The 25,834-nt window shown below is 38.1% G+C and overlaps 1 protein-coding gene across 8 annotated transcripts in view; it reads right to left on the bottom strand.

Annotated features, from left to right (window-relative positions):
- The window catches only part of GIGYF2 (GRB10 interacting GYF protein 2), a 151,733-nt gene that overhangs the window by 77,621 nt on the left and 48,278 nt on the right, over positions 1 to 25,834 (bottom strand). For all 8 annotated transcript variants that reach the window (XM_056819966.1, XM_056819965.1, XM_056819970.1 and 5 more), the window contains 5 exons: positions 19,113 to 19,242; positions 17,242 to 17,337; positions 9,981 to 10,095; positions 2,309 to 2,423; positions 733 to 773 (listed from right to left, as the gene is read on the bottom strand). In XM_056819966.1, coding sequence (XP_056675944.1) covers positions 733 to 773; positions 2,309 to 2,423; positions 9,981 to 10,095; positions 17,242 to 17,337; positions 19,113 to 19,242 — 497 coding nt within the window. The remainder of the gene's footprint in view (positions 1 to 732; positions 774 to 2,308; positions 2,424 to 9,980; positions 10,096 to 17,241; positions 17,338 to 19,112; positions 19,243 to 25,834) is intronic.

The following is a 25,834-nucleotide window of genomic DNA, read 5'->3' as shown; positions in this document are numbered from 1 at the left end:
GTCTGAGGTCAGATTTGAACTCAGGAAGATGAGTCTAGTCTAGCCACTGGGCTATCTAGCTGAGAGATAACTAGGAACATTATTAAATTCATTTTATAGATGAGGAAAGAGAGGCAAAGTGACTTCCCCAAAATTATATAGGTAGTAAGGATCAGGGATAAGATTTGAACTCAGGTCTATGCTGACTCTAAATCTAGCCCTACATGCTGCTCTATCACAATTTCATCCCTATCATACCAGTATCTGTGGCAATTCCTAAGACTCCATATTACCAAAAAACTCACCAAGCAACCTGACCTGGACTCTAGGCTATAATCCAGTCCTTTCATCCAGAATCCATAAGTACTATCCCGTTTCTACACTATGCTTTTTATATGATATTGGAAATGTACTATAGATTTTTAAAGTAGTCTTAAAGCAAGACTTTCCAAATGGAAAAAAAAAATAAATTTTCCAATACTACCTACAACCCTCCCACACCCACCCCTACTGCCAACCACCCTTATCCCAAAAATAATTAGTGCAAACTCAGCTTTAAAAGCCACTATGGGATTCAGGAGATGTTCAAATATCCATTATGAAAACATTGTTCCTATGCCTCTACCACCTCAAACACAAAAGGAACAGAAGGCTACTCTATTTAACTGTCTTTTCCTACAGAATACTAAACTCAGAACTTAAAACAAGCAATTAGATAACAAAAGTCATAATTCAAACTTTCAGACACCTTACCTGAATCTTTTCGCCCTGGTTTTTCAAACCGTCTGTCTCCCCTAGAAAAATAGAAACAGACTTTTGAACAAGGACTATGAAGCCATACAATAATTTCAACTCCAATTCTGGTATATGCTTTCTTCTTAACTTAGAACTAATAACCAAAAAGAGGGGATAAGACTCACTAGAAAGGCCAGTAGGTTTCATTAAACATTCTGAAAAGACAAGCCCATTAATTGCTCCCATTCACCTTTAATCCAAGTAAACATTTAGATTATACATTCCTAGAAGAGACATTGGCTGACTAAAAATTGAAATTCTCCAGACTATGGTATCCTATTAGTCTCAGTCAAATGTGGGCCTTTGTTTCACGGAGAAAGACCACTTCCCTCCTCTTAGTCAGTTCTGGTCCCACTCATTTGACTCTTCACAATTTAAAACATGTTCACAGAAGGACCGTTTCACTGTCCACTAAGTGCACGTCACAGTCTGGACAACAAACTTTCTCTATTTATTTGTTTATTTTGTCTGGATAATAAGGGCCATCTTCTCAATTACTATGTATCTGGAGAAACATCCAGTAGGCCAAAGTAGAATGTTCTCTATTACCAATAGAGAACTACATTAGAGATATAGACAGGACTTAGGACATTTGAATTAAATGGAATATTATTGTGTCATAAGAAATTCTCAACTGAACAATTCAGAGAAATTTGTTAAGATTGGTATAAACTGCCACAGAGTGAACAGAACCAGGAAAACAATTTATTCTATGACTACAATAATATGAAGGAAAATAACACTGAAAAACATCAAAATTCAAATCAACTCAGTGAACAAGCAGTACTTCAGAGGTGATGGTGAAGAATGCCTCTAGCCTTCTGGCAAATAAGTGGTAGACAAAACAGATATCTTTAGACAAGGGCAATGTTGTGATTTGTTTTTTCTTAAATGTACTGATTTATTTTTTTTTTAAAGAACGTTGAAGGAAAGGGAAAGGAAAGAATCAGTGGGAATTGAAAATAATGTTTTTCAAAAGACAAGAATAACAATAAAACATTTTCAAAAGATACATACATAGCAAGAAAAGGATTTATGCCAGTCATGGAGCAAGAAAAAGGGATAACCAATGGACAGCCAGTCCACATGCTCCTGAAGTATCCATACACTATCAAAAGAAAATGAGGAAGGTCCATAATCCATTGTCAGGATACCCTACCAAGGTTTGACATGTGGATATTGACAACAGCTGCACAGACTAACAATACCTGCATAGGCTGCAAGTTAAGACAGATGAAAAGAGCACCCACATTGATGAGAGTCCCAACAAGGTACTGACAAAGTATGTACAATCTTGTTGAAAACATATTTGTTAAATGCACAGAAATATTATTCTCAAGGGATATTCTTTTCCTAGGTCTACTTCATATCTGCTAATACACTCTTCAACCATCTCATAATATGAGCAGATTTTCAACCCAGACTATCAAACTATCAACCTTGCTGAATCATGTGCCTCCAAAATCAGGAGGCAAGTTCAATGTTTTCAGGATCATACATTTCAAGGTGCAGAGGCCACCTGGGTTGGGGTTACCTTTCTTCCCAGCTCTGTGATCTGTGCATTTCTCTGCCACCGCCACCTCGCCCAAAGCCACCCTCTACTTCATCAAAACTTCTTTGGTAAAAACCACCTTCACCTCGCCCTCGACCTGCAGAGACAAAAAAAACGCACACAAACACACACACAAACACACACACAGAGTTAAGTAAGACAGAAAGATTCTCATACACATCAGAAAGGAGGGGTTTCTATTTACTTTCAATTGCAATTAAGTCTCTAAAAACCTTCTTGGGAATACATGAACTTTTTGTTTTTGCTTTTTGTTAATGAACTGATGACGAAAACTTGCAGATACTAAAATTATGTTCCACAAAAACCACTCAACATCTGTAAAAACGTTATTATAGGCCTTTGACTGGACTTCTCATACACACAAAAAGGCAAGAGATACTGAATCTGATATGGAATGTTTATTAAAAGAAAACTGAACACAAGAACTATAAAAATAGCTTAGTTATACATGATACAGTAGTCTGAAATACGGTCAATTACCTTGAATGAATTATCAGCTTAATAGAGGAATTAAAAATTACACAATACACATTATTAAAGACATAATACAATAAAAGCTTTGTATATGTTGTGGTGATATTCTAAAAGTGGGAGATTTTACTGTTTGGAAGGGAGAGGTAAAGTGTTAACATGATTTTTTTTTAAACCCACACCTTCCGTCTTGGAGTCAATACTGTGTATTGGTTCTAAGGCAGAAGAGTGGTAAGGGCTAAGCAATGGGGGTTAAGTGACTTGCCCAGGTCACACAGCTAGAGGCCAAATTTGAACCCAAGACCTCCTACCTCTGGGCCTGGCTCTGAATCCACCAAGCTTAACATGATTTTTAAAATCAATATGCATCCATAGGGATTCTTATATGTGGTCTAGTGCCTCGTCCTTATTTTCTATTTTAATTTGACATCAAGAGTCTAGACTAGTGATGACAAACCTTTTAGAGGTGGAGTGCTTGGAACCCTTCTTGAGACCAAGTGCCATGTTCCCCTCCCTCAACAAGTGTCAAGAATGCCCTCCTCAGCCCTCTTTCATTGGGCTGTTGGGTAGAGGGACATATTATGTGAAAAAATTTCATCAGGCAGGGTGGAGAAGGAAAAGAGTCCCTCTGCCTTTCTAGTAATAAACCGGGGGGGGGGGGGGGGGGGGCCTCTCGCTGCATGTTCACCATGACTGGTCTAGACTATGTTATTGCACTGGTTACTCTTAGAATAGATGGGTGATAAAAATGCAGATAGAAAACACATGATCCATTTAGGGTGTAAACAATTCTAAACATTGCAAAGTCAGCTGCAGCACTGTAAATATTTAGATCAATCTATTAAAAGAAAACCAATTTTGGGGGCAGGTGGGTAGTTCAGTGGATTAAAAGCCAGGCCTAGAAATGGGAGGTCTTGGGTTCAAATCTCACCTCAGACACTTCCTAGCTGTGTAACTCTGGGCAAGTCACTTAAAACCCATTGCCTAGCCCTTACTGCTCTTCTACCTTAGAACCAATACACAGTACTGATTCTAAGATGGAAGGTGAGGGTTTAAAAAAAAAATACCAATTTTAAACACAGCACAGACATTCACTATTTAAAACAACTGTCTGGAATTCTTTCAATAATGCTGTTAATAAATGCAAACTAATTTATAAATTTTTATTATCAAAGTATCTTAAAGGAAAATATATGACAAAGAATCATAAATTCTAAAACCTTAAAAGCAGGAAGAGATCCCACCTCATAGGTAATGTAGCAATTCACTCACACAACTCCAACATTATTGAGTTGATTTTCTACTTCAATATTTCAATGACATTATATGCTTCCCTTATATTTAAGCAAAATATGTTTAGACTTTTTGGCCCTAAAAATGAATTCTATTGTTCTAACTCTATATAGTAACCAATCCCAATTCTAAATCTAAAGATTAATTTTATATTGATATAAATTACTCATATGTAATAAACAGTGCTCCAAATATTTGTATGTTTTTCTTTAATTAAAAAACATTTTGTAAGTGAATTTTTGTTTGTCTTGAGCATGTCTTAGAAGATGGATTCCCAAATATTTTAAGTAGTTTTTTTATTTTGAGTGGAATTTCTCTATCATTTTCTCTTGGATTTTATTATAGAAACTTGGTATTATTAAAGAAATGCTGACAATTTATATAGGTTAATTGTTTCCTGCTACTTTATTGAAGCTGTCAGTTTTTTCCTGATTTTCTAGCAAAATTAACTCGAATGTCATTTCATCTATGTACTAATGCTGATGACCTACCTTTCTTTCTGCTGTCTTACTAATATCACTTGCATGGCTAAAAATGTCAAATAATATTCAGGAAGGGGGAAATAAATATGCATTTGAACCTTATGTTTAATCAGAAAACTTTCAGTTTCTCTGCTACAAATAATGCTAGAGATAGTTTTTAATTAAAAAATACAAATACTAATGTATTTTGCCAAAGGGTCCCCCCATCCTAATTTCAGTGTAATTGTGTGATTTGGGGTTACTTTTATTCTTAATATGATTAATCATGTTAGCTATTTTCCCAAGGTTGAAACATCACTGCAGCTCTAGAAAAATCCAATTTTTATGTTAATTAAGTTTTTGAAATACATTGCCATAGTCTTACCCACTGGGTCTACCATTGGCATCTATAACACTATCTATTGCCTCCTCCATGTGATAACACTTAAAATGTTTAAATACAGATATCCTATCCTTGTTTCCCATATCCAAGTTTTCTCAAGGCTAAAGGTCTGTTGCTCTTTCGACAGCTGGCTTCATAGTTCCCAGAATCCTCCCCCCATCCTAATCTTATAATAGCCTCTCTCTGAAACAAGGATGGACTGTCAAAATCTCTCTCAAAATGTGGCCCTTAGAAATAAACACCATAATCCAAAGATGGTCAAACAGGTGAAAACTACTTTACTTGCTCTAGATAATGTCTGTTAACAAAGATAAATTATATTCCTTATTAAAGTAGCTTTAACACTATCAGCTCATATTGAGCTTGCTATCACCTTCAAGTCTTAATCACATGATTTAGTGGCAAATAACAGCTTCCCATTCTGTACATGTGTACAAAAGCCAAGTGCAAGGTTTAAAATGTATACTTAATTTTGACTCAAAAATTTGGTCCAATGTCTGAGCCTACAGAGAAAATTTGAACCTTGGTTCTTTTATCTAATGAATAAGCTCCCAATTTCCAAATTCACTGTCATCAAATAAACATGACTGGTAAAGATTACATCTTCGTTCAGGACATTGATAAAAATGCTGAAAAGAACAAGGATGAGGAGAGGAGGAGACTATGGAATGACAGATGATTAGATTTCAGTACAGATAAGACTTTAAACAGTTATGAATTAACCCAACTTTACTATGATCAAAATTTCACTTTTCAAATTATAGGCAAGGATAGAATAAAACCATGGCATTCTCTGTCCTACAAATCTAATCACTTTGCCAAAAAAGTGAATTCATTTGGTTTGGCATAACTAAGTCCTGGATGCCCACTTATTTCCTATGATGTATACTAAGGGGTCACAAATTATTTATTATACAATCCATTCCAGAATTTTTAGGAGAATGGATTGTTTGAGCTGATCTTTTTAGCTTAATGTGGTCTGTTGGTACCTTTTAAACTTTATTTTAAATTTATATTACCAATAATGGTAACCCTGAAGCTCTGAATTAATCTTAAGTGAATAGACATATTGCTACTATCTGCTCACCTACTTGTAAAGATGAAATGTCTGCCTTCATTCAAGTTTAATGATCCTTCATTTGTAAAAGTGAGGCAGAGTAAGAGCTGAACAATTTCTGTCATATACATTTTCCCAAAAGCAAAGGGCCTCTTTCTTTTCTTTGTCTTTTTGTTGATTCAAACTCTCTTTTTTATCTCAATCATATGATAAGCATTATCTAATTCTAGATTGCAATTATTCTTACAGGATTGTGGCATAACTGTGACATACTAGTCCTTGACTCTCTGCCCCGTCCCCTCCATCTTTCAATGTGTCCAGTTTCATTGTAACCTGCCATCAATCTCTGTTTGGCACCTTGGTTTTCCAATGTTATTCTCCTACCACCTCCCACATCTTCCTCATGAAGTACACTGATGATCTTTTAGGCAGAATTTTATTTCTAGCTCCTTTAAAAAAAAACTTCTCCTTTAGAATCTCCATCAAGATCAAATACACCTAACTTACTTCTGTACTTTAAAAAATGTTTTCCTAAAATGTGTAGAATGTGCCTAACTACATCTGGTAATCCTTTGTTTCACCAGAAGCAGTCACTTTCATCCATGATTCTTACAAATTCCAATTCTCCAATTAGTTTTCCCTTTTTCATCATCATAAAGTTCAAAGTAAAAGTTTCTGGTTTTGCTCCTTTGCTTTATAAAAAAATAAATTGTCAATAAGAAAAAAATCTATGAGATCTTACAGAGATGAAATCCTTGCAAATGACTTAGCTATTTGCAGCAATATCAAGATTCCAGGCAATCCCAAAGGATTCATGATGAAAAATGCTATCCATGTTCACATTTGATGAACTCTGAGTACAAACTAAAGCAATTTTGTCCACTTCATTGTATTTATTTTTTGACAATAAGGCTAAAATGGAAATGTTAAGCAGGATTCTACATGTAGAATTGGCATCATATTACTTGCCTTCTCAATGAAGAAGGTCTAGAGGAAAAGAGAGAACGTGAAACTCAAAATTTTAAAATGAATGTTAAAGTGACAGCACATTGAATAAAGTTCCAGACCTGGAGTAGGGAGGAACTGGATTGAAATCCAACCTGATTCTTTCCAGCTGTATGACACTGGGCAAATCATTAAAACTCCAATTACTTTGTCCCTTACTGCTCTTCTGAGAATTGATACTGAGTATGGATTCAAAGACAGAAGGATTAAAGAAATGTTAAGAAAACAACCAGTCTGCCCCCTTGGACTCTTCCTGACAACATTCTCGGATTACTTCTTAATTTTATTTTTATATTTTTCGATGTTTACATGATTCATTTTCTTTCCCTCCCCCCTCCCATAACCAACAAGCAATTCTACTGGATTGTAGAAATGTTATCACTTGATACCTATTTCAACATTATTCATTTTTACCACAGAGCAATCTTTTAAAGCTGAAACTCCAAAAGATACACCCATATAAATAAGTGATAAGACATGAGTTTTTCTTTTCATTTCTACTCTCATAGTTCTTTCCTTCAATATGAATAGCATTCTTTCCTATAAGTCCTTCAAGAGTGTCCTGGCTTGTGGCATTGCTACTAGTAGCAAAGTCTATTACACTGGATTTTTCCACAATGTTTTACTTTTAAGTGTACAGTGTTCTTCTGGTTCTGCTCCTTTTACTCTGCATCAGTTCTTGGAGATCTTTCCAGTTCATATAGAATTCCTTCAATTCATCATTCCTTTTAGCACAATAGTATTCCATCCCCATCAGATACCACAATCTGTTCAGCCATTCCCCAAACAAGGGAAACCCCCTCGCTTTCTAATATTTTTGCCACCACAAAGAGGTCAGCAATGAATATTTTTATACAAAAATTTTTCAGTATTATCTCTTTGGGGTGCATTCTTTTAAAGCTCTTTGGGCATAATTCCAAATTGCCTTCCAGAAAGGTTGGATTAATTCACAACTCCACCAGCAATGCATTAGTGTTCCAATTTTGCCACAACCTCCTTAAGTCATATTGGCCAATCTGCTAGGTGAGGTGGCGCACCTCAGCACTGTTTTGATTTGCATTTCTCTAATGATGAGGGATTTAGAACACTTTTTCATGTGCTTATTGATGGTTTTGATCGAAAAACTGCCTGTTCATGTCCCTTGACCATTTGTCAATTAGGGAATGGCTTGATTTTTTTGTACAATTGACTTAGCGCCTTATAAATTTCAGAAATTAAGACCTTTGTCAGAGGTTTGTTATAAAAATTTTTTCCCAATTTGTTGCTTCCCTTTTAATTTTGGTTTCATTGGTTTTGTTTGTAGAGAAACTTTTTAATTTAATATAATCAAAATTAGTCATTTTACATTTTGTAGTGTTTGCTGTCTCCTGCTTGGTCTTAAATTCCTTCCTTTCCAATAGATCTGACAGGTATACTATTCTAAGTTTACCTAATTTGCTTATAATTATTCTCTTTATATTTAAATCATTTACTCATTTTGAATTCATCTCAGTACAGGATGTGAGGTGTTGATCTAAATCTACTTTCTCCTATACTGTTTTTGGATTACTTCCTGAGGAATCTTAAAACACACATGCCTGGTGATAAGTTCAGGCAAAGACATTCTGTGTACACCACTACAACTGCTCCTGTTTCTCTAGGTGACTTACAGCCTTTGCTGGTTTCTTCCCCACAGGAGCCTACTACCAAATGATGTGGAAACATACAGACTGAGCCTGTTTATGCTGCTTCTACACTTAAATATTTCCCTGCCCCCACTGCTAACCTCCTGTGGAAAAAAAGCAAAGGAGGGAGGGAAGGAATAATTGACCTACCACCAACAAAGTTAAGAGACCTAACAGTACACTGGAAGCGGTCTCTTTAACAACAAAATGATCACAAAGAAGGAAGAAAATAGCCATGACCAATTATAAGAAACTGTTGTAATAGATACATTTTAATCCCTTCACTTATCATATTTACAAGAAGTTTAATAAATGTTTATTAATTTGACTAAACCCCTGAGTGAACTAAGAAAAACAATTCCAGAGACCTGAGGACAACAGTCATTAGAAAGAAAGTCCTTCACTACTGACACCAAGCCAAAAAATCTCTTCATGGAACTTCACCATCCCAAAGTAAAGGAGAAGGGCATGAGGAAGGCAATGAATGGGCACTAATGGCGTCAATGACAGCACTGCCATTCTATGTACTTCGGGCAACTCATATTTTTCTTCCAAAAATCATTTAAAAGAATTAAAAGAAAATTTAAAAAAAATTTAAAAAGAAAATAAAAGAAAATATAAAAGAAAATTTAAAAGAAAAGTATAGGATGTGCTGGTTATGGCTACCAAGTAACTAGACACCTAGTCACTGCACAAATCCTCAAGATGCCCTCACATATCAAAAGGATAACAAATACAAGACAGAATCAAACAGAAAAGAAGCAATATAGGAAATCTGTTGGACTGCAAAGCAAACTTAACTCCTTTCTGGATATATATTTCCAATTCCATTTTTAAGACATCTCCATGGGAAACCACATTCCATATGCCTTGGTGCCATGAACCTTGAGGGTCTGAGGGAGGCATCATCTATTAAAGGGGCCCTTCTTCCTAGAAGGTCTCTAGGAGCCGAAGGCTGCTAGGGCAGCAAAGACATTTCAGAGAATACCAACTCCCAGAAAGCAAAGCTCTGCCAGGATCCTTGTAGGGGCCAGGATGCACAAAAAAGTAATCAAGGGCCCCAAAAGTAGCTTAAAATGTGGAAGTAAGCATCAAAGTCTGTTCATGCCTCTAATTCCAGAATTTAACAGTTCAATTGCTCAAATCAAGCTGTAGTAAAAGTCTGGACTCTGGAAAAATGGCTCCTGAAGCAACAATCTTCAATGCTTTTTATTTTGAACATGATCTCCCTCTAGCATTCTTTCATATACATCATTATTTTGTGAATATTAAAGCTCACCTCGACCTCTAGAGGAACTTCGACCTCGAGGAGCCCCTACCGCTGTTCCTCCTCCTCCTCCTCGTCCTGTCAGTCGCAGGACAGCAGCACTGTTTACAGACATGGAAAAGTTTCTCTGTCGAGGAAAGAGAGTACAATTTGGGTAAAAGCAATATTACATGAAACTGCACCCCCCCAACAAGCACCAGTTGGGCACAGGAGTGCTCAAATAAATGTTTAAGGGATGAGAGGGGTCAGAGTAGTTAGTTTGTTGGAGAAAAGAACACTCATTCCATGAAGGGAAAAAAGCAGTAAAGGTAAGAGAGATGGGACTAAGCACATGTGTATAAAAGACAATAAGGAATCCTCTCTCACTGGCAGGACGACAAAGAGGCAGGGCAGAAGGCCTTGAACACCAAGATGAATGTGTCTGATGATATGATGAGAAAATAGTGTAATTAAAGTGTGACTACGTAAATAGGGGGATTCTGTCTTTCCCCCAGCCCAGCTCCGAGAACAGTGAAATGGCTTCTAAGAGAGGCATGGATGAGAATGGGGCTGGGGGAGGCAGGTACAAGGTGAGAGTTTCAGAAAGCCAAGACTCTAAGACCCCCTTAATAAGTAACATAATTCTTCATTCCAATCAGCTAAAACAATGCCAACAAAGGGAAAAAGTTAAGCAGGAATGTAACATTTGAAAGTTCTCCTTCTGCAAAGTGAATAACCTGAAGTCCATCCCCTCCCCAGATCAGGTATGGTAGCATTGGATCCCAGAAGGTAGCTATATCCAAAAATCTCAGAGAGGAGAAAGTATGCAAGGGAGGCAGAGAGGACAGAATCATGATTAAATGGTTCTCTTCCCAAAGAGGGAAACATGGAAGGAAGGAATGTAAAGTAAAAACAAAGGGCGTAAAGAATTCAAGGCAAAAGGTAGGAAGAACACTCCACAAGATGGACCTATTTAAAAAAAAACACAAACTGCTCATCCATTGAAAAGCTTTAAGCATCCCTAGCATTTGATTTGCAAGGTCTTTGAACAAAGGATTTGAAGTGTCTTATTTCTTTACACAGATGTATTCTGTACACTTAGTGTCCTATAAATATTTAGACAAGCAAGGCTAAGATATGCTTAAACTATCTAGAAGACATCATTTGAAGACAATATAAGAAAGGCTGGTTAAAAATACATGCATATTGATTTATGTGTCATTTTATAGCTCCAACTATATTTTTATTTTTTAAAAAATAAATGAAAACTATTTTACCAATACCTAAACTACCAATGGAAGACAGGAAATGAAGAGATAGTGTTCCACTTCTAAGAAACAGCCAAAAGAAACAAAAATTAGAAACAATATTGACACATTAGAGCAAACAGCAGGCTTATGTTGTCCTCTGGTAATTTTAATTTAGTCTGAATATTCTGTCTTTGGAAATGACAATCAAAATCACAAACTGGAGTCTCAAAATAAGATCACTAATATTTAAAGACCAGATAAAAAAGGTAAGTCAGAAATTCCAAGACTTGGTTCTCATCTTGGATCTGCTACAAACTAGCAAAGGGGGCCTTTCTCTAAGTACCAATTTCCCCACATCTTAAAAAAGAAATCAAATTTTATGACCTAATGTATCACAGGTGTACAGAAAATATTACATATCCATAAAGTGGTATTATTTAGTTATCTATGCTAAGATAGCAAAATTCTCCAAACATAGACAGGTCAATAAACAAGAGGCTAGGTAAGAAGACTTGTTGGTTACCAAATGAATAACTTCAAAATATCACATGATTATAAAGGAGCTAACTGCCAATTTATGAAGCTTAACTCGGGAATCAAGTATGTATCATTTATCTGATTAAAAAAAAAACAACCACAGGAAAAGAGTAATCATTTTAAAAGAAATACTTCTAAGGAAGGAAGCCTTTCCAAGCTTCCTAATAGATACAATACTACCTCTTTTTTGAAACTCTAAATTTTACTTCACCTGAACTGAAAGGCCTTATCTTCTAATATTTCTCTTATCGCAGACTTGAAATGGAAAAATACTCCTTCCAAACAGCATGATAGCATCAGGACTCTAGCAGTGAGTGTCATGGTTATGCCCAAATGACTATGAGAAATGATCTCACAACCCTCTTCATATTTTGCCTGGCCCTGCCCAAGTTCATGGGTAGATAACATTCTCAAGTTCTAGTTTTATTTTTTAATCCTAAACCAACAGAAAAAAATTTTGTTCAATTGTAAATTTGGAAGGGGAAGAGATAAAAGGGGATGGGGGTGGCGGGAAGAGACACCCTTGTGTGTATGTCTGTGTGTATACATGCCAGCATCCTACACTCCCAATCACCTAACACAGGTGTAGCTGTAAACTTTAGCAACATGTAGTAAAGAATAAATCACGGACACAAACTCCGAGTTTCAGTTGCCTGATCTGTAAAAAGGAGTCAATATATGAACTACCTCTGTAAGCTAATGTAATGGTCAAGCCTTGGAAGAAAAATGGGAGACATGGTTCTTAGATGCCTGACCCTGGCAGTGTATGAGGGCTCTGCCAGGAAATATGGAAAGACTCTCTGAGTTGGCATCATTCCAGACTCCACGTGGGCTGTCCAAAGACCAGATAAGCCAAGTTTTGAGAGAATCATCCTCAGGTGGCCAGATACAAAGACTCCTGGAGCAAGAAAGTCTCCCCACCAATAAAATCAGAAACTCACTAAAGAAAATCTCCTCCATGTAGCCCCTCCACATCCAAACAAGTCTAATTTTGAGACTCAAGACACTGGCTATTCTTTTAAGTTTGAGTTCAGGAAATAAAACTGAATTGGAGAAGTACAGAGTGGGCTACACTGGATCTAGGGCTACTTTGTCCAGGAGCCAGGCAAACTCTGAGGTTTCCCTCTATCTAGGACTTCCCTTACTCTCTGCATAAGCAGCTAAAGATATGAAATGGCTCAACTGCTTGCAAAGAGACCAGGAGCCAACAGTTAAATGAGAGCCCCACATACCCCCTGGGGCAGGAGGAAGAGAGCCATGCAGATCCAGGAGCTCTGTGTAGGATCAACCTCCATCTGCTGGAAGCTACAAGAATTACAAGGCTGCTGCCAGGGTAAACCAGCCCATTCAGCTGGTCAGGGACCCAGAAAAGTCAATAAAAACATCTCACACTGCTAGAAACAAAAAGGGCCCTACTATTCATCTTTCCCATCCAGGCCACCAATTTAAGTATTTACTAAGGTACAACGTTAGTTGATTTATACTGGTTGATACAAAAAGTTTCCCAATCCTCCCATAAGACAGGCAAGCTTATGTGTAGAAAACGAAATTAAATCTGATAAATACAGCTATTCCTGAGATAAAATTCCTAGACATTATTGGGGGTAAGTAAGGGCTACCAAGAACTTACTATGGCAATCCGTAAACTGTGGCCCCTTCAAACCACTGGCAACCAAAAAGGTATCTATGGGAGCAAATAGGTCGCTTTAGCAGATTGAGAGACAGACCTAGAGATGGGAGATCCTGAATTCAAGTCTGATCTCCGACACTCCCTAGATATGTGACCCTAGGCAAGCCTCTTGACCCCTTGGAACCAATAGTCAGTATTAATTATAAGACAGAAGGTAAGGGGGCAGCTGGATAGCTCAGTGGATTGAGAGCCAGGCCTAGAGATGGGAGGTCCTGGGTTCAAATGTGGCCTCAGGTACTTCCCGGCTGTGTGACCCTGGGCAAGTCACTTAACCCCCACTGCCTAGCCCATACCACTCTTCTGCCTTGGAGCCAATACACAGTATTGATTCCAAGATGGAAGGTAAGGGTTTAAAAAAATTAAGTTAAATTAAAATGAAGGTAAGAATTCTTTTTAAAGGCATCTCTTAGTGACTCTTAGGATGATGACATTCTATGGTAAAGGAAAACCAGAAAGCAGGTCTGTTTTCCCTGCTAGCTAGCAAGCTTGCAGTTCTCAAAGGTTCCACTAGATGGAGGTAGGGCTCTTCCCCCACCTCCATCCTCCCAGCTGGGAAACTATGGGCAAAATACTGGTTCAAACATCCTATTCATCTTAGAAATTGGTGCAACCTTACCAAAAAATCAAGCCATTTCCCAATCAACAAATGGTCAAGGGATATGAATAGGCAGTTCTCAGATGAAGAAATCAAACCTATCAATAAGCACATGAAAAAGTGTTCTAAATCCCTCCTGAGAACTGCAAATAAAAACAACTCACACCCAGCAGACTGGACAATATGCCAGCAAAGGAAAGTAATGAATGCTGGAGGGAAGGTGGCAAAATTGGGACACTAATACATTGCTGGTGTTGTTGTGAATTGATCCAACCATTCTGGAGGGTAATTTGGAACTATGCCGAAAGGGCGATAAAAGACTGTCTGCCCTTTGATCCAGCCATAGCACTGCTGGGTTTGTACCCCAAAGAGATAAAAAGGAAAAAGACTTGTACAAGAACATTCATAGAAGCGCTCTTTGTGGTGGCAAAAAACTGGAAAATGAGGGGATGCCCTTCAATTGGGGAATGGCTGAACAAATTGTGGTATATGTTGGTGATGGAATACTACTGTGCTCAAAGGAATAATAAACTGGAGGGATTCCATGTGAACTGGAACGACCTCCAGGAAGTGATGCAGAGTGAGAGGAGCAGAACCAGGAGAACATTGTACACAGAGATGGATACATTGTAGCACAATCAAATGTAACTGACTTTGCTACTAGGAGCAACATAATGATCCAGGACAATTCTGAGGGACTTATGAGAAAGAACAGGGGAGCAGAAACACAGAAGAAAAACACATGATTGATCACATGGTTCAAGGGGTGAGGGTTTTGATATTATCTAGTGCAAATATGAATAACATGGAAATACGTTTTGAACAATGATACATGTATAACCCAGTGGAATCACTTGTCAGCTCAGGGAGGGGGGTAGGGAAGAGGGATGGGAAAAATCATGAATCATGCAACCATGGAAAAACATTCTAATATATAAATTATTAAAGAAAAAGAAAAAGAAATTGGTGCAAACAAAACCATGGCAATGACATCAGGAAGAAAATGGCCATAACAGGTTAATTTAGCAATAACAAGACAGGAGATTAACTAACTGAAGAGCAATAGGCATTCCTCAGTGAACCATGTAAATGTTTTAGTCAAAGTTCCTTCTGTTTCCCTGACAGGCCGGTCACCTCCAAGCCAGCCCTGGGATTCTATTTCCTGTATGTTTTGCACACAATAGGTATAACATGAAAACAGCTGTTTAGCCTAGAATATACTTCCCAAAATCTGTCACTGGAAAATGGATTAAAACTTAGCTCTGTTAAAGTCAAATTACAAACTGCAGGTTCTTACTTTCCATGGATTTTATTAATAATCACTTGTAATAGAGAAAGCAGATAGATAGAGATTAAAGTCTAATCTATTCTAAATATAGCCATGTGTTTCTCCACAAGGATGTCTCTCTCAGGCATGGTCCTCCACTGCCGCTGGCCAAGGAAATAGACAGAGCGAGAACCCCCTCGTACCCCTATTTTATCCTCTCTTTTGACCCTAACCCATAACCTTTAGTTCTGGGTCATGTTCCTAGGACACTTCATTTGTGACCTCTGTTTGGAGTGTTCACGTGACATATGTAGGCACCCAAATGGGATGGGTTGGATGGGAAGGAAGGGTTCCGTTTACACAGCTCAAATATACTGGTTTTAGGAAATGTGTTTTTCTCCATAGCAGTCATAAGTACTACAAACCCAGGGTACAACAATGTAGTAGTACTCGAGATTTATGTAGTATTTTAAACTATTTAATCTTCATAGAACGGTAGATAAAAGTATAGGATCATTAATTTCAAATTGAAAGGGTCTTTAGGACTCCAACACCCTCATTATTCAGAAGACAATGAGGCATAGAGAAGGGAAATTATTTGCATTAGGTCACATGGAAAATGGAAAAAGAACTCAAAATGAAGTCCTCTAACTTCAAATCCAACATTATTCCTTTCCTTAGAGTACAGGTACTCCCCATTTCACAGATGTGGAAACAGAGGCATAGACATTAACTGGCCTGCCTCGGTGACAGATCTATTAAGTGACAGGTGAAATCTGAGCCCAGGTCTTCTGACTCCAATGCCATGGTCACTGCATGGCAGTCACTTCTGAGAGGTCTGGAAAAACAACATTCCCTGCCAATTAATCTAAGCAAAGGCTCTAACTTACCTGCACATTCAATCCCTCTATTTCCTATAAGAAACAACAGCAGCTGTATAACAGAAGCCAAAGAATCCCAAGAGAGCTGGTCAGCCACTTGGGCAAGTGCCTCAATTTTGGTCCTGCTAAATGTTTTATGTTGGGATCAAAACGGTCTGGGTCACAGAAAGAGGAACGCTCCCAGGGACTTCACTGCAAAAGGTCATTCCATGGAATGGATACCAGAGTGGGCTTCAAGGCAGCTGTGTCCAACAGCCAGCTCAGCCACTGAGCTAGGCTGACCTAGGGTCAATCACAGAAGCTTCCATTCATTGGCTCTTGAAGACTGTGAGAAAGCTTCCTTCTCATTTTATACATGAGGCAACAAGCAACTGGTGTGCTGGTTATGGTTAGCTAAACTGTTTGTTTTCTCCAAAACAGGTTTTCCCAAGGAAAGCCAACTAGGGAGCAGAGAAGGAAGGGCTAGATACAGAATAAAAGGAAACAATAAATTCAATATGGGTACTGAGCTAGCCATATTGCCATCAAGTACTATCTAAAAGTCCTTTTATCATTAACTACAATAGTAAAATACCTAACTAAGGAGAAATCAGCAAGAAGGGAAGAGGCCCAGAGCGGTAGGCTGATTTGCATCAGGTCCCCAGGCAGGATCAAACTACAAATAGGGAGCTGCTTGCTGGGATTTCAAGTCCAAGGCTTTTCCTCTTGGACATGTGCTCCTGTATCCAAAATGGTTTCCACTACTAGAAAATGAGAATAATCATTTCACTACCATATCAAAAAGTTATAGTGAGCTGTGAGACCCTGGGCAAGTCACCTGACCCCCATGGCCTAGCCCTTACCACTCTTCTGCCTTGGAGCCAATACACAGTATTGACTCCAAGATGGAAGGTGAGGGTTAAAAAAAAAAAGTTATAGTGAGAATCAAAAAATGATATGGCATGAAAGCATTTTAGAAACCAAAAAAAGAGCTTGATAAATGCAAACCAAATCCTTCTCAGAGGAAACAGTTTCATGGCAGAGGCTATACTTAGACAACCTAAAACCCCACTTGCAATCTTGGTGGATACCAACCTGCTCGTCTTCTGTGAAAGGTACTAGTGCCAATGGTGGCAGGGGCTCCTCCTGGAGAATAGGCAAAAATTCTTTATCCTTGAGGTCTGAAGGTATCTGTAGAACCAAAAACAAAAGTCTAATCAAATACTAGCTCCCCAAAAAAGAGGACTACAGACCTTGATGGTTCACCAAGATCACTGGAGGTAGAGCTTCTCGGCTAATTAGTCTCTGATGCCTAGAGATTTCCTCCAAGGAAAATGTTATCACCATTCAAGGAGCATTTTCTTGACTTGATGTCTATCTCAGCTTCTGTAGAGTATATGGGAAAAAATACAGTATCTATTTGCATAATTTCTCCCTCTGTTGTCCAAGTATCTTCACTCAGAAATAGAAGGTTGAAAAGGTTATAAAAGTTTCTGAACTCTAGAGCAGAGTTGGAAAAACTGAACATCTCTGCCGTCACTTTAGGGGAAAGAGAGCTAAGGGGTGGAATACCGTATGTATCCTAAGGTCAAAGTGATGGGGGGTATTTGGGTAAACTGCTCTTTTACTCTTCCTTTTAGAATTTGTTTTACCAGGGAAGGCTCACTGGGTAGGGGAAAAGGGAAGGCTCTATTCAGACATGAATCTAACTTAAAAACAAAAGCTAAGGGAAAGCTAGGTAGCTTGGTAGATATGAGCACTGGGCTTAGAAGCAGGAAGACTCATATTTGAGTTCGAATCTGGCCTTGGGCACTTCACAGTTGTATGATCCTGGGCATGCCTAGCCCCTGCAGCTCTTCTGCCTTAGAACCAATATATACAGTACTGATTCTAAGGCAGGAGGGGGGGGGGGGGGGGGAGGTAGCGGCCCTGGTACCAAAAAATTAGAATTCTAATCACAAATTTAAGTCCCTGTGTCCACAGTTGTGGTATTGTTGTTCCATTGTTACTGTTGTATCCAATTCTTCGTAACTCCATTTGGAGTTTTCTTAGCAGAGATATATTACCATTTGGTTTGCCATTTCTTTCTTTAGCTCATCTGATAAATGAGGAAACTGAGACAGTCAAGTGACTTGCCCAGAGTCACACAGCTAGCAAGTGTCCAAGGCCAGATTTGAACCCATAAAGATGAGTCTTACTGACTCTATCCACTTTATCAACTACCTGCCCCATAGTTAGTAATATTCAGTTAATCTTTGAAAGTCATATCATTTACTGCAAAAGAAGCAAATAATTATACAGAAATCAGAAGCTCTGTGCAGCTAGTGTCTGTACTTTTCCCCTCAGTGGATAGAAAATATCAGACTAACTAAAATGGATCTGCTTGTTTTAGTTAAAAATCACTTAGTTCCCTCAACCTCAGTCTCCTCATCAGTAAAAATGGGAACAGGAGATGGATTGTTATGAGGCTCCAATGAGGTAATCTATGGACAGCATGGTGAGACTTTAAACCCCCACATACATGCTAGCTGGGAGCAGAGTGTCCCAAGTTCGGCCTTGAGGCTTCACTAATACCAATCCAAAGCAGGAAGGCCAAGGAATAGAAGGGGCCCTGTCTCCACTATCACAGGGCAGATGGTGTCCAACTCAAAAGAGCAAAGAGGCAAGGAGTGTCCAGGGAAGATGCAACTTCCCTTCTCCCTCAGGCAAGAAATAGCAGCTCTCCCTTTCATAACAAGCCAGGCCCTGTAGTGGACCCAAAATCAGATCTGAAGTTTCACTTGGGGCCTGAAGCCCCTGCTTCCATTGTACCATGGGAGCTGACTCAAAGAAAGGAAACATTATCTTCAAAAGCCCTTGGGAGGAGGGACAGGGACTAAATCCTGTCCTTCCCCATCCTGTAAAAGCCACAAGTTTGCAGAGAGAAACTCTCAATCTTATATTGACCCCACTATCCTTATGATTACCTTGTTATCCTTAAGAAAAAGTGCTAACATTTCCTCTCGCCCATAGCGATAGTCTGCTAATTTATACTTTGGCAGCGCTGGAGAAAGGGGAGGGGACGTCACACTCCCACCACTGGACAGAGCTCGAAGCCTGGAATAAAATCAGAGGGGCAAAGGAAAAGGAAGACAGTCAGTCAAATGCAATATAAGACAACACGTTCTGTAAGTATTTCCTTCACACAGAGGTAAACTGCCATCTTGGTGCTCCACCCTTCAATCTGACCTCCAGCTCAATGAAACTATTCCTAATGGCCAGGTCCAGTGGCCTTTGCTCAATCCTTTTCCTTCTTGATCTAAGTGTGGCATGACATTCTTTAGCCCTCTGGCAGTTATGCTTCTCTCCCCAGGGTTTGTATGACACTCTTCACTCTCTCAGTTCTCCAATTTGCCCGATCATTCTTCCTTCTCAATTTCTTTGTTTTATAATGAACTATCACAGCCTGCCCCTTAACAGTGAGTATTCACCAACACTATGTCCTAGGCCCTCTTGTCAAATCTCTTTACACTTGCTTTAGGTGACCCCCTCAGTTCCCATGGGTTTAATTATCATCTCTATATAGAAAACTCCCCAAACCATATGTAGCCCCAGTCACTCTTCCACTCCCATATCAACAAATGCTTATTAGAAAGCTATAACTAGAAAAACACAAATTAAAACAATTCTGAGGTATCACCTCACACCTAGCAGACTGGACAATATGCTAGCAAAGGAAAGTAATAAATGCTGGGGAGGGTGTGGCAAAGTTGGGACACTAATGCACTGCTGCTAAAGTTATGAATTGATCCAACCACTCTGGGAGGCAATTTAGAACTATGCCCAATGGGCTTTAAAACAATGCTTGTCCTTGGATCCAGCCATAGCACTGCTGGATTTGTACCCCAAAGAGATAATTGGGGAAAAGACTTGTACAAGAATATTCATAGCTGAGCTCTTTGTGGTGGCCAAAAACTGGAAAATGAGGGGATGCCCTTCAGTTGGGGAATGGCACGATGGGGATGCAATACTATTGTGCTGAAAGGAATAATGAACTGGAGGGATTTCATGTGAACTGGAATGACCTCCAGGAACTGAGGGGCAGAACCAGGAGAACATTGTACCCTGAGATGAATACACTGTAGCATGATCGAATGTAACTGACTTCGCTACTGGCAACAATGCAATGATCCAGGACAATCCAGAGGGACTTATGAGAAAGAACAGGGGGAGCAGAAACGCAAATGAAAACATATGATAGATGATGTAGTGTGATAGGGATAAGATTAGGGTTTTGATCTTATGAGATCACTCTAGTGCAAATATGAGTAACATAGAAATAGGTTTTGAACAAGGGTACACATATAACCCAGTGGAATTACTTGTCAGTTCCAGGATGGGGGAGGGAAGAGGGATAGAAAAAATCATTAATCATGTAACCATGGAAAAATATTCTAAATAAATTTTTTTAAAGAAGAAAGCTCTAATTGGATGGACCAGAGGCATGCTAAACTCATCCTCTTTCCCTCAAAACCCACCCTTTCCCATATATTCCCATTCCTGTCAAAGTAAACACCACCCTTCTAGTGACTAGTAAATTTCAAATCATTCTTAGCTTTTCTCTACTTACACACCTTAATTCGTCACTTGGCACCTGGACTGATGCTTTCCTATGTAGCTGCAAGTGTCTCCTCTCTATTCAACTGACAATAGTGCCAAAGCAGAGGTCCATCTATTTCATTCCTCTACTACTCATTCAACTCCAATGCATTCCCTACACTCCACTGGTATCTTAAAAATCCTTCCCCAACTATCTAGCCATACTGGAGGGCAATTTGGAACTCTGCTCAAAACTGTGCATACCCTTTGATCCTGTAATACCACTCCTGGGTCTGTATCCCAAAAGAACATAAAAAAGGGAAAAGGACCAAATTGTACAAAAATATTTCTAGCACCTCTTATTGTGGTAGCAAAGAATTGGAAATTGAGGGGATGTCCTCAACTGGGGAATGGCTGAACGAATTGTGGTATACATTGGTGATGGAATATTCTCATACTGTAAGAATGAATAAGCAAGATGATTTCAGAAAAAACTGGAAAGATCCATATGAACTGCTACAAAGTGAAATAAGAAGAACTGGAAGAACACTGTACACAGTACCAGCAATATTGCACCATGATCAATAGGGAGAGTTTGCTACTCTCAGCAATACAGTGATTTGGGACAATTCTGAAGGACTTATGGCAAAGAATGCTATCCACCTCCAGAGAAAGAATTATTGGAGCCAGATGGAGGTAGAAGCATTTGATTCTTCATATTAGTTTATTTATGGTTTTTTATTTGGGGGTTTTGGTTTTATGTGAGTATTCTCTTACAACAATGACCAATATGGAAATATGTTTTGCAAGATAATAAATGTATACTCCAGATCAAATTCCTTACCATCTCCAAGAGAGGGAAGGGAAGGAGGGAGACAATTTGGATCTCATAATTTCGGGAAAATCTTATGTTGAAAATTGTTATTACATATAATTGGGAAAATAAAATACCTTTGAATAAACAAAAATGAAAACCCTTCCCAAGCTGGCTCCAAAATATCTTTCCAGCCTTATCTGACATAATTTCCCCAACCTCTGCACTCTTTAATCCAGCCAAAATGGTCTTAACTGTTCCTCATAGGGAAAAATTCATCTCCCATTTCCACATCTTTGCACATGGCTGGCTCCCATGCCTAGAGTACAGTTCTCTTTCTCTACCTATTAAGAAGACTCAATTTCCTTTAAAGTTCCACTCCAACAGCACCTAAGTGCCTTGTGTTTTATTCAGGCAGTTATTTGTATGAGTATGTTTTGCCTCCCTTTACAGAGAAAAACCTCCAAGGTCAGAGCTTCTTTCATTTCAGTCTTTGTCATCTTCTAAGCATACACTTAGTACAATGCCCAGCATCTCAATGGTGCTTAATAAATGCTGACAGATTTAATTATATTTTTGAAGAAAAGCAGGAATACCATGGTTTTTAAAAATCAAAAGCTCAGAACACCAAAAAGTCATTAAGAAGTAAAGACACTGCAGCATATTAATCAAAGAAATGTGTGAATAAAAATGGAGGCAGACTAGAAATGATGGCTATATAGTCGAAGGGCTCTCTTTGTTCCATCACTGTCAAGAGATCCCAGAGCAATAGTCTCTAAAGTGGGCTTGCTAAGGTGATCCAATACAATGTAAAAAAAATATTAAAATTGACATTCACTTTTGGAAGGAAGGAAGGAAGGAAGGAAGGAAGGAAGGAAGGAAGGAAGGAAGGAAGGAAGGAAGGAGGGAGGGAGGGAGGGAGGGAGGGAGGGAGGGAGGGAGGGAGGGAGGGAGGGAGGGAGGGAGGGAGGGAGGGAGGGAGGGAGGGAGGGAGGGAGGGAGGGAGGGAGGGAGGGAGAGAGAGAGAGAGAGAGAGAGAGAAAGAAAGAAAGAAAGAAAGAAAGAAAGAAAGAAAGAAAGAAAGAAAGAAAGAAAGAAAGAAAGAAAGAAAGAAAGAAAGAAAGAAAGAAAGAAAGAAAGAAAGAAAGAAAGAAAGAAAGAAAGAAAGAAAGAAAGAAAGAAAGAAAGAAAGAAAGAAAGAAAGAAAGAAAGAAAGAAAGAAAGAAAGAAAGAAAGAAAGAAAGAAAGAAAGAAAGAAAGAAAGAAAGAAAGAAAGAAAATTTAACTCCATTAATATTTAATATGGGTAATATTTAATATGGGGATTATCTAGGTCAAATGGCCAAGATCATGTAGAGTAAGCCAGGTGTCCTGACAAAAGAGGTCTAGGGCCACAATGCAGAGGGGTGACACTTCTACTTCTTCATCCAAAGCTAGGTGCCATAGTGGATAGAGGACTGGATCTGGAGTCAAGAAGACTTGAATTTAAATTCAGCTCACTAGTTGTGTGACCCTAGGCAAATCATGGATTGTGTGTGTGCCTTAGTTTTTTCATCTGTAAAAAGGGGATAATAACAGTATCTACCCTCCCTTTATAAAGCATGCTGCAAGCCTTAATGCACTATATACATGTTCATCATTAACTATCAATACTGTCTTTTAGCCTATCACAACCTATTTTTGGTTATGTTCTCAGCAAAATGAATTTATTAATTACACTATTTTAGGTATACAATCACTCATAAAATAAATAGTTTAAAATGTTAGCTGCAAAGAAATAGCAGGTTAAAGTTAATATTAGTAAAGTTAGCAAAAGTAATAAGAAAACAGCAGGGCTAACCCTTCTGGCAGTCTTCCTCAGCCATGTTATCAGAGAAAAGCAATGATCTAATCAGAGCTGATGAAAACTCCAACAAAAACTCGAAATTTCCTTAAAGATTATTGGAAACATAGCTTTATGACCATTCACTAATGATGACTTTTCTCTGTGCAAATATTAGAGATGAAATAATTACAATATAAAGGCAACAAGGTAGGATGGTATACACAGCATTGCATTTAAGAGTATGAGAAGACTGGAATTCAAACTTTGCCTTAGACATTACTAGTTGGTTGGCCCTAGGGAAGTCAATTCAATTCTCTGAGCTGAGGCTCTCTTCATCTATAAAATAAGGTCATAGTATCTATTCACAGCATTGTTGAGAGAATCAAATGAGATAAAATAGATGTAAAATGCTATGCAAATCTATAAGGGCTAAAATAAATATTAGCTACTATATCAATTTCTAAAACACTTTAAAAACTAAGCTTCTGTTGCCAAGAATTATGTGAATGTCATAAATTTAAAACTATCAACTGTATATTTTAAAAAACTTTTCTCTCCAGTTAAAATTCTCTCAAAGGAAGAGTTTCTGGAAGTTTTGAACCCACTTGTTAAAAATGCAAATTTTTAACAATTTAAAATTAAAATTTAATTTAACAACACCTTCTAGGCAGTTTCTGAAAAAACTGCTCTGCATCATAGGGTGGAAAGTCATTAGCCAATCTCAACAAAAATCTCTAGGGAACTGGTAGAACTGAAAAACAAGCAACATAAGATTTAGTAAGTGCAATCAATAACCTCCTTCCATTCTGACCTAGGTCTCTTTATGAGGTGTGCATTTTAATAATGATGGCATTTAAATATTAGAAATCAAAATAAAACTCAACTTTGAATCAAACTTTTGAATCACTACATCATGAAGGATAACCATAATTTTTTAAAACAATGAAGCATAATCAGATCATTTTCATTAAGTTATTTAAACAAAAATTAAGTTATTTTAAAATGCTATTTATTTCATCTTTATCTTGTTAAGTTCTATTTTGTGTATTAAAATTTTTTCTTAATTTTTAAATAATATACATGATATATTAGTAACAATCATATGTGTGTCAAATTTGTGAATAAATACAATATGCCAAGGTACCTGCTTGTTTTAAATTGAGAGGGTTGCATGAAAACAATTTGTAATTCACTTATCTCTATGCAGGAAAGCACTTTTGATGTGGGGTGGCCTCCTGGATTCACATAAGGACACAATGAGAGCTATTAAAGTGTATTATTATTAAAGCATAAGTAGTATGACAGATAGACAAACTGTGGGGAGCTTTAAGCACAATAATTCAAATGATCTTAATTAAGGTCCACTATAGCAGGGACACCTCTGACTTTTCAATAACAATACAGTCTGGAACCTGATATAGATATATATAGATATATGACAAAATGGTAGCATTCACTCAAGGCCATGCAAAAGCTTTTTAAATGATGGCTCTCAAAGTGATCACTAAAATATGTATTTTAGCCTTTACCTCATCTGAAACCTGTCTCTGACTATTCAACACCTTTCTACTGCAGATCAACAGAACATAAGTGAGTAAGTTGAATTCTCTCTCGGTCTTCATTCTAATAATAATAATAAAAATAAAATTAGATCAGGTGGCTGGGTGGCTCAGTGGACTGAAAGCCAGGCCTGGAGACAGAAGGTCCTGGGTTCAAATCTAGCCTCAGATACTTTCTAGCTGGGTGACCCTGGGCAAGTCACTTAACCCCCATTGCCTATCCCTTACAATTCTTCTTCCTTGGAACCAATACATAGTATTGATTCCAAGATGGAAGGTATAGGTTTAAAAAAAAATGTTTCCTTTTTAACTGTCATTTAAATAGACTTTAAAGTGCAGAGAAATTGGTGGCTATCTCTCTATAAAGGGACTTCTCAATTAGGATTCCCGCAGCCTAGTCCTTATGCAGTGATTTAAATAGCAAGGTACTTCTTTGTACAAGGCATCTAGGAGACAACTTATTTCAAACTACTATCAGTACACAACTACAAAACACTTTTCACACTTATAAAGTCAGATCTAAAGTACTGGAAAAACATTAATTGTTCATAAGTAAGCTGAGCAAATATAATTAAAATGACAATTTTACATAAACTAATTTACTTATTCAATGCCATACCAAACTACCCAAAAATTATTTCATAAAGCAAACTAATAGCAGTCAATTTCCATGTAAGAAATCCCAATTATTCATTCTACAAAAGCTATCCAACTGTTAATTATATGAAATCATCCATAATAGAAGAGTCTGTCTCAACAATCATTAGGTTCCAGCCTTGCCCTTGTTCTCATCCCAGGCATCTAGAACAAGATTACCTCCAGCTTGGAAAGTGACTCACTGTCAAGAAGCTGGGTGGCTCAGTTGATTGAGAGCCAGGCCTAGAGACGGGAGGTCCTAGGTTCAAATCTGGC

The sequence above is a fragment of the Monodelphis domestica genome, chromosome 2 (assembly GCF_027887165.1).
Source record: "Monodelphis domestica isolate mMonDom1 chromosome 2, mMonDom1.pri, whole genome shotgun sequence".
NCBI classification, from domain to species: Eukaryota; Metazoa; Chordata; class Mammalia; order Didelphimorphia; family Didelphidae; genus Monodelphis; species Monodelphis domestica.
The sequence above is the reverse complement of the archived record's forward strand: the minus strand, read 5'-3'. Positions and strand labels throughout refer to the sequence as shown.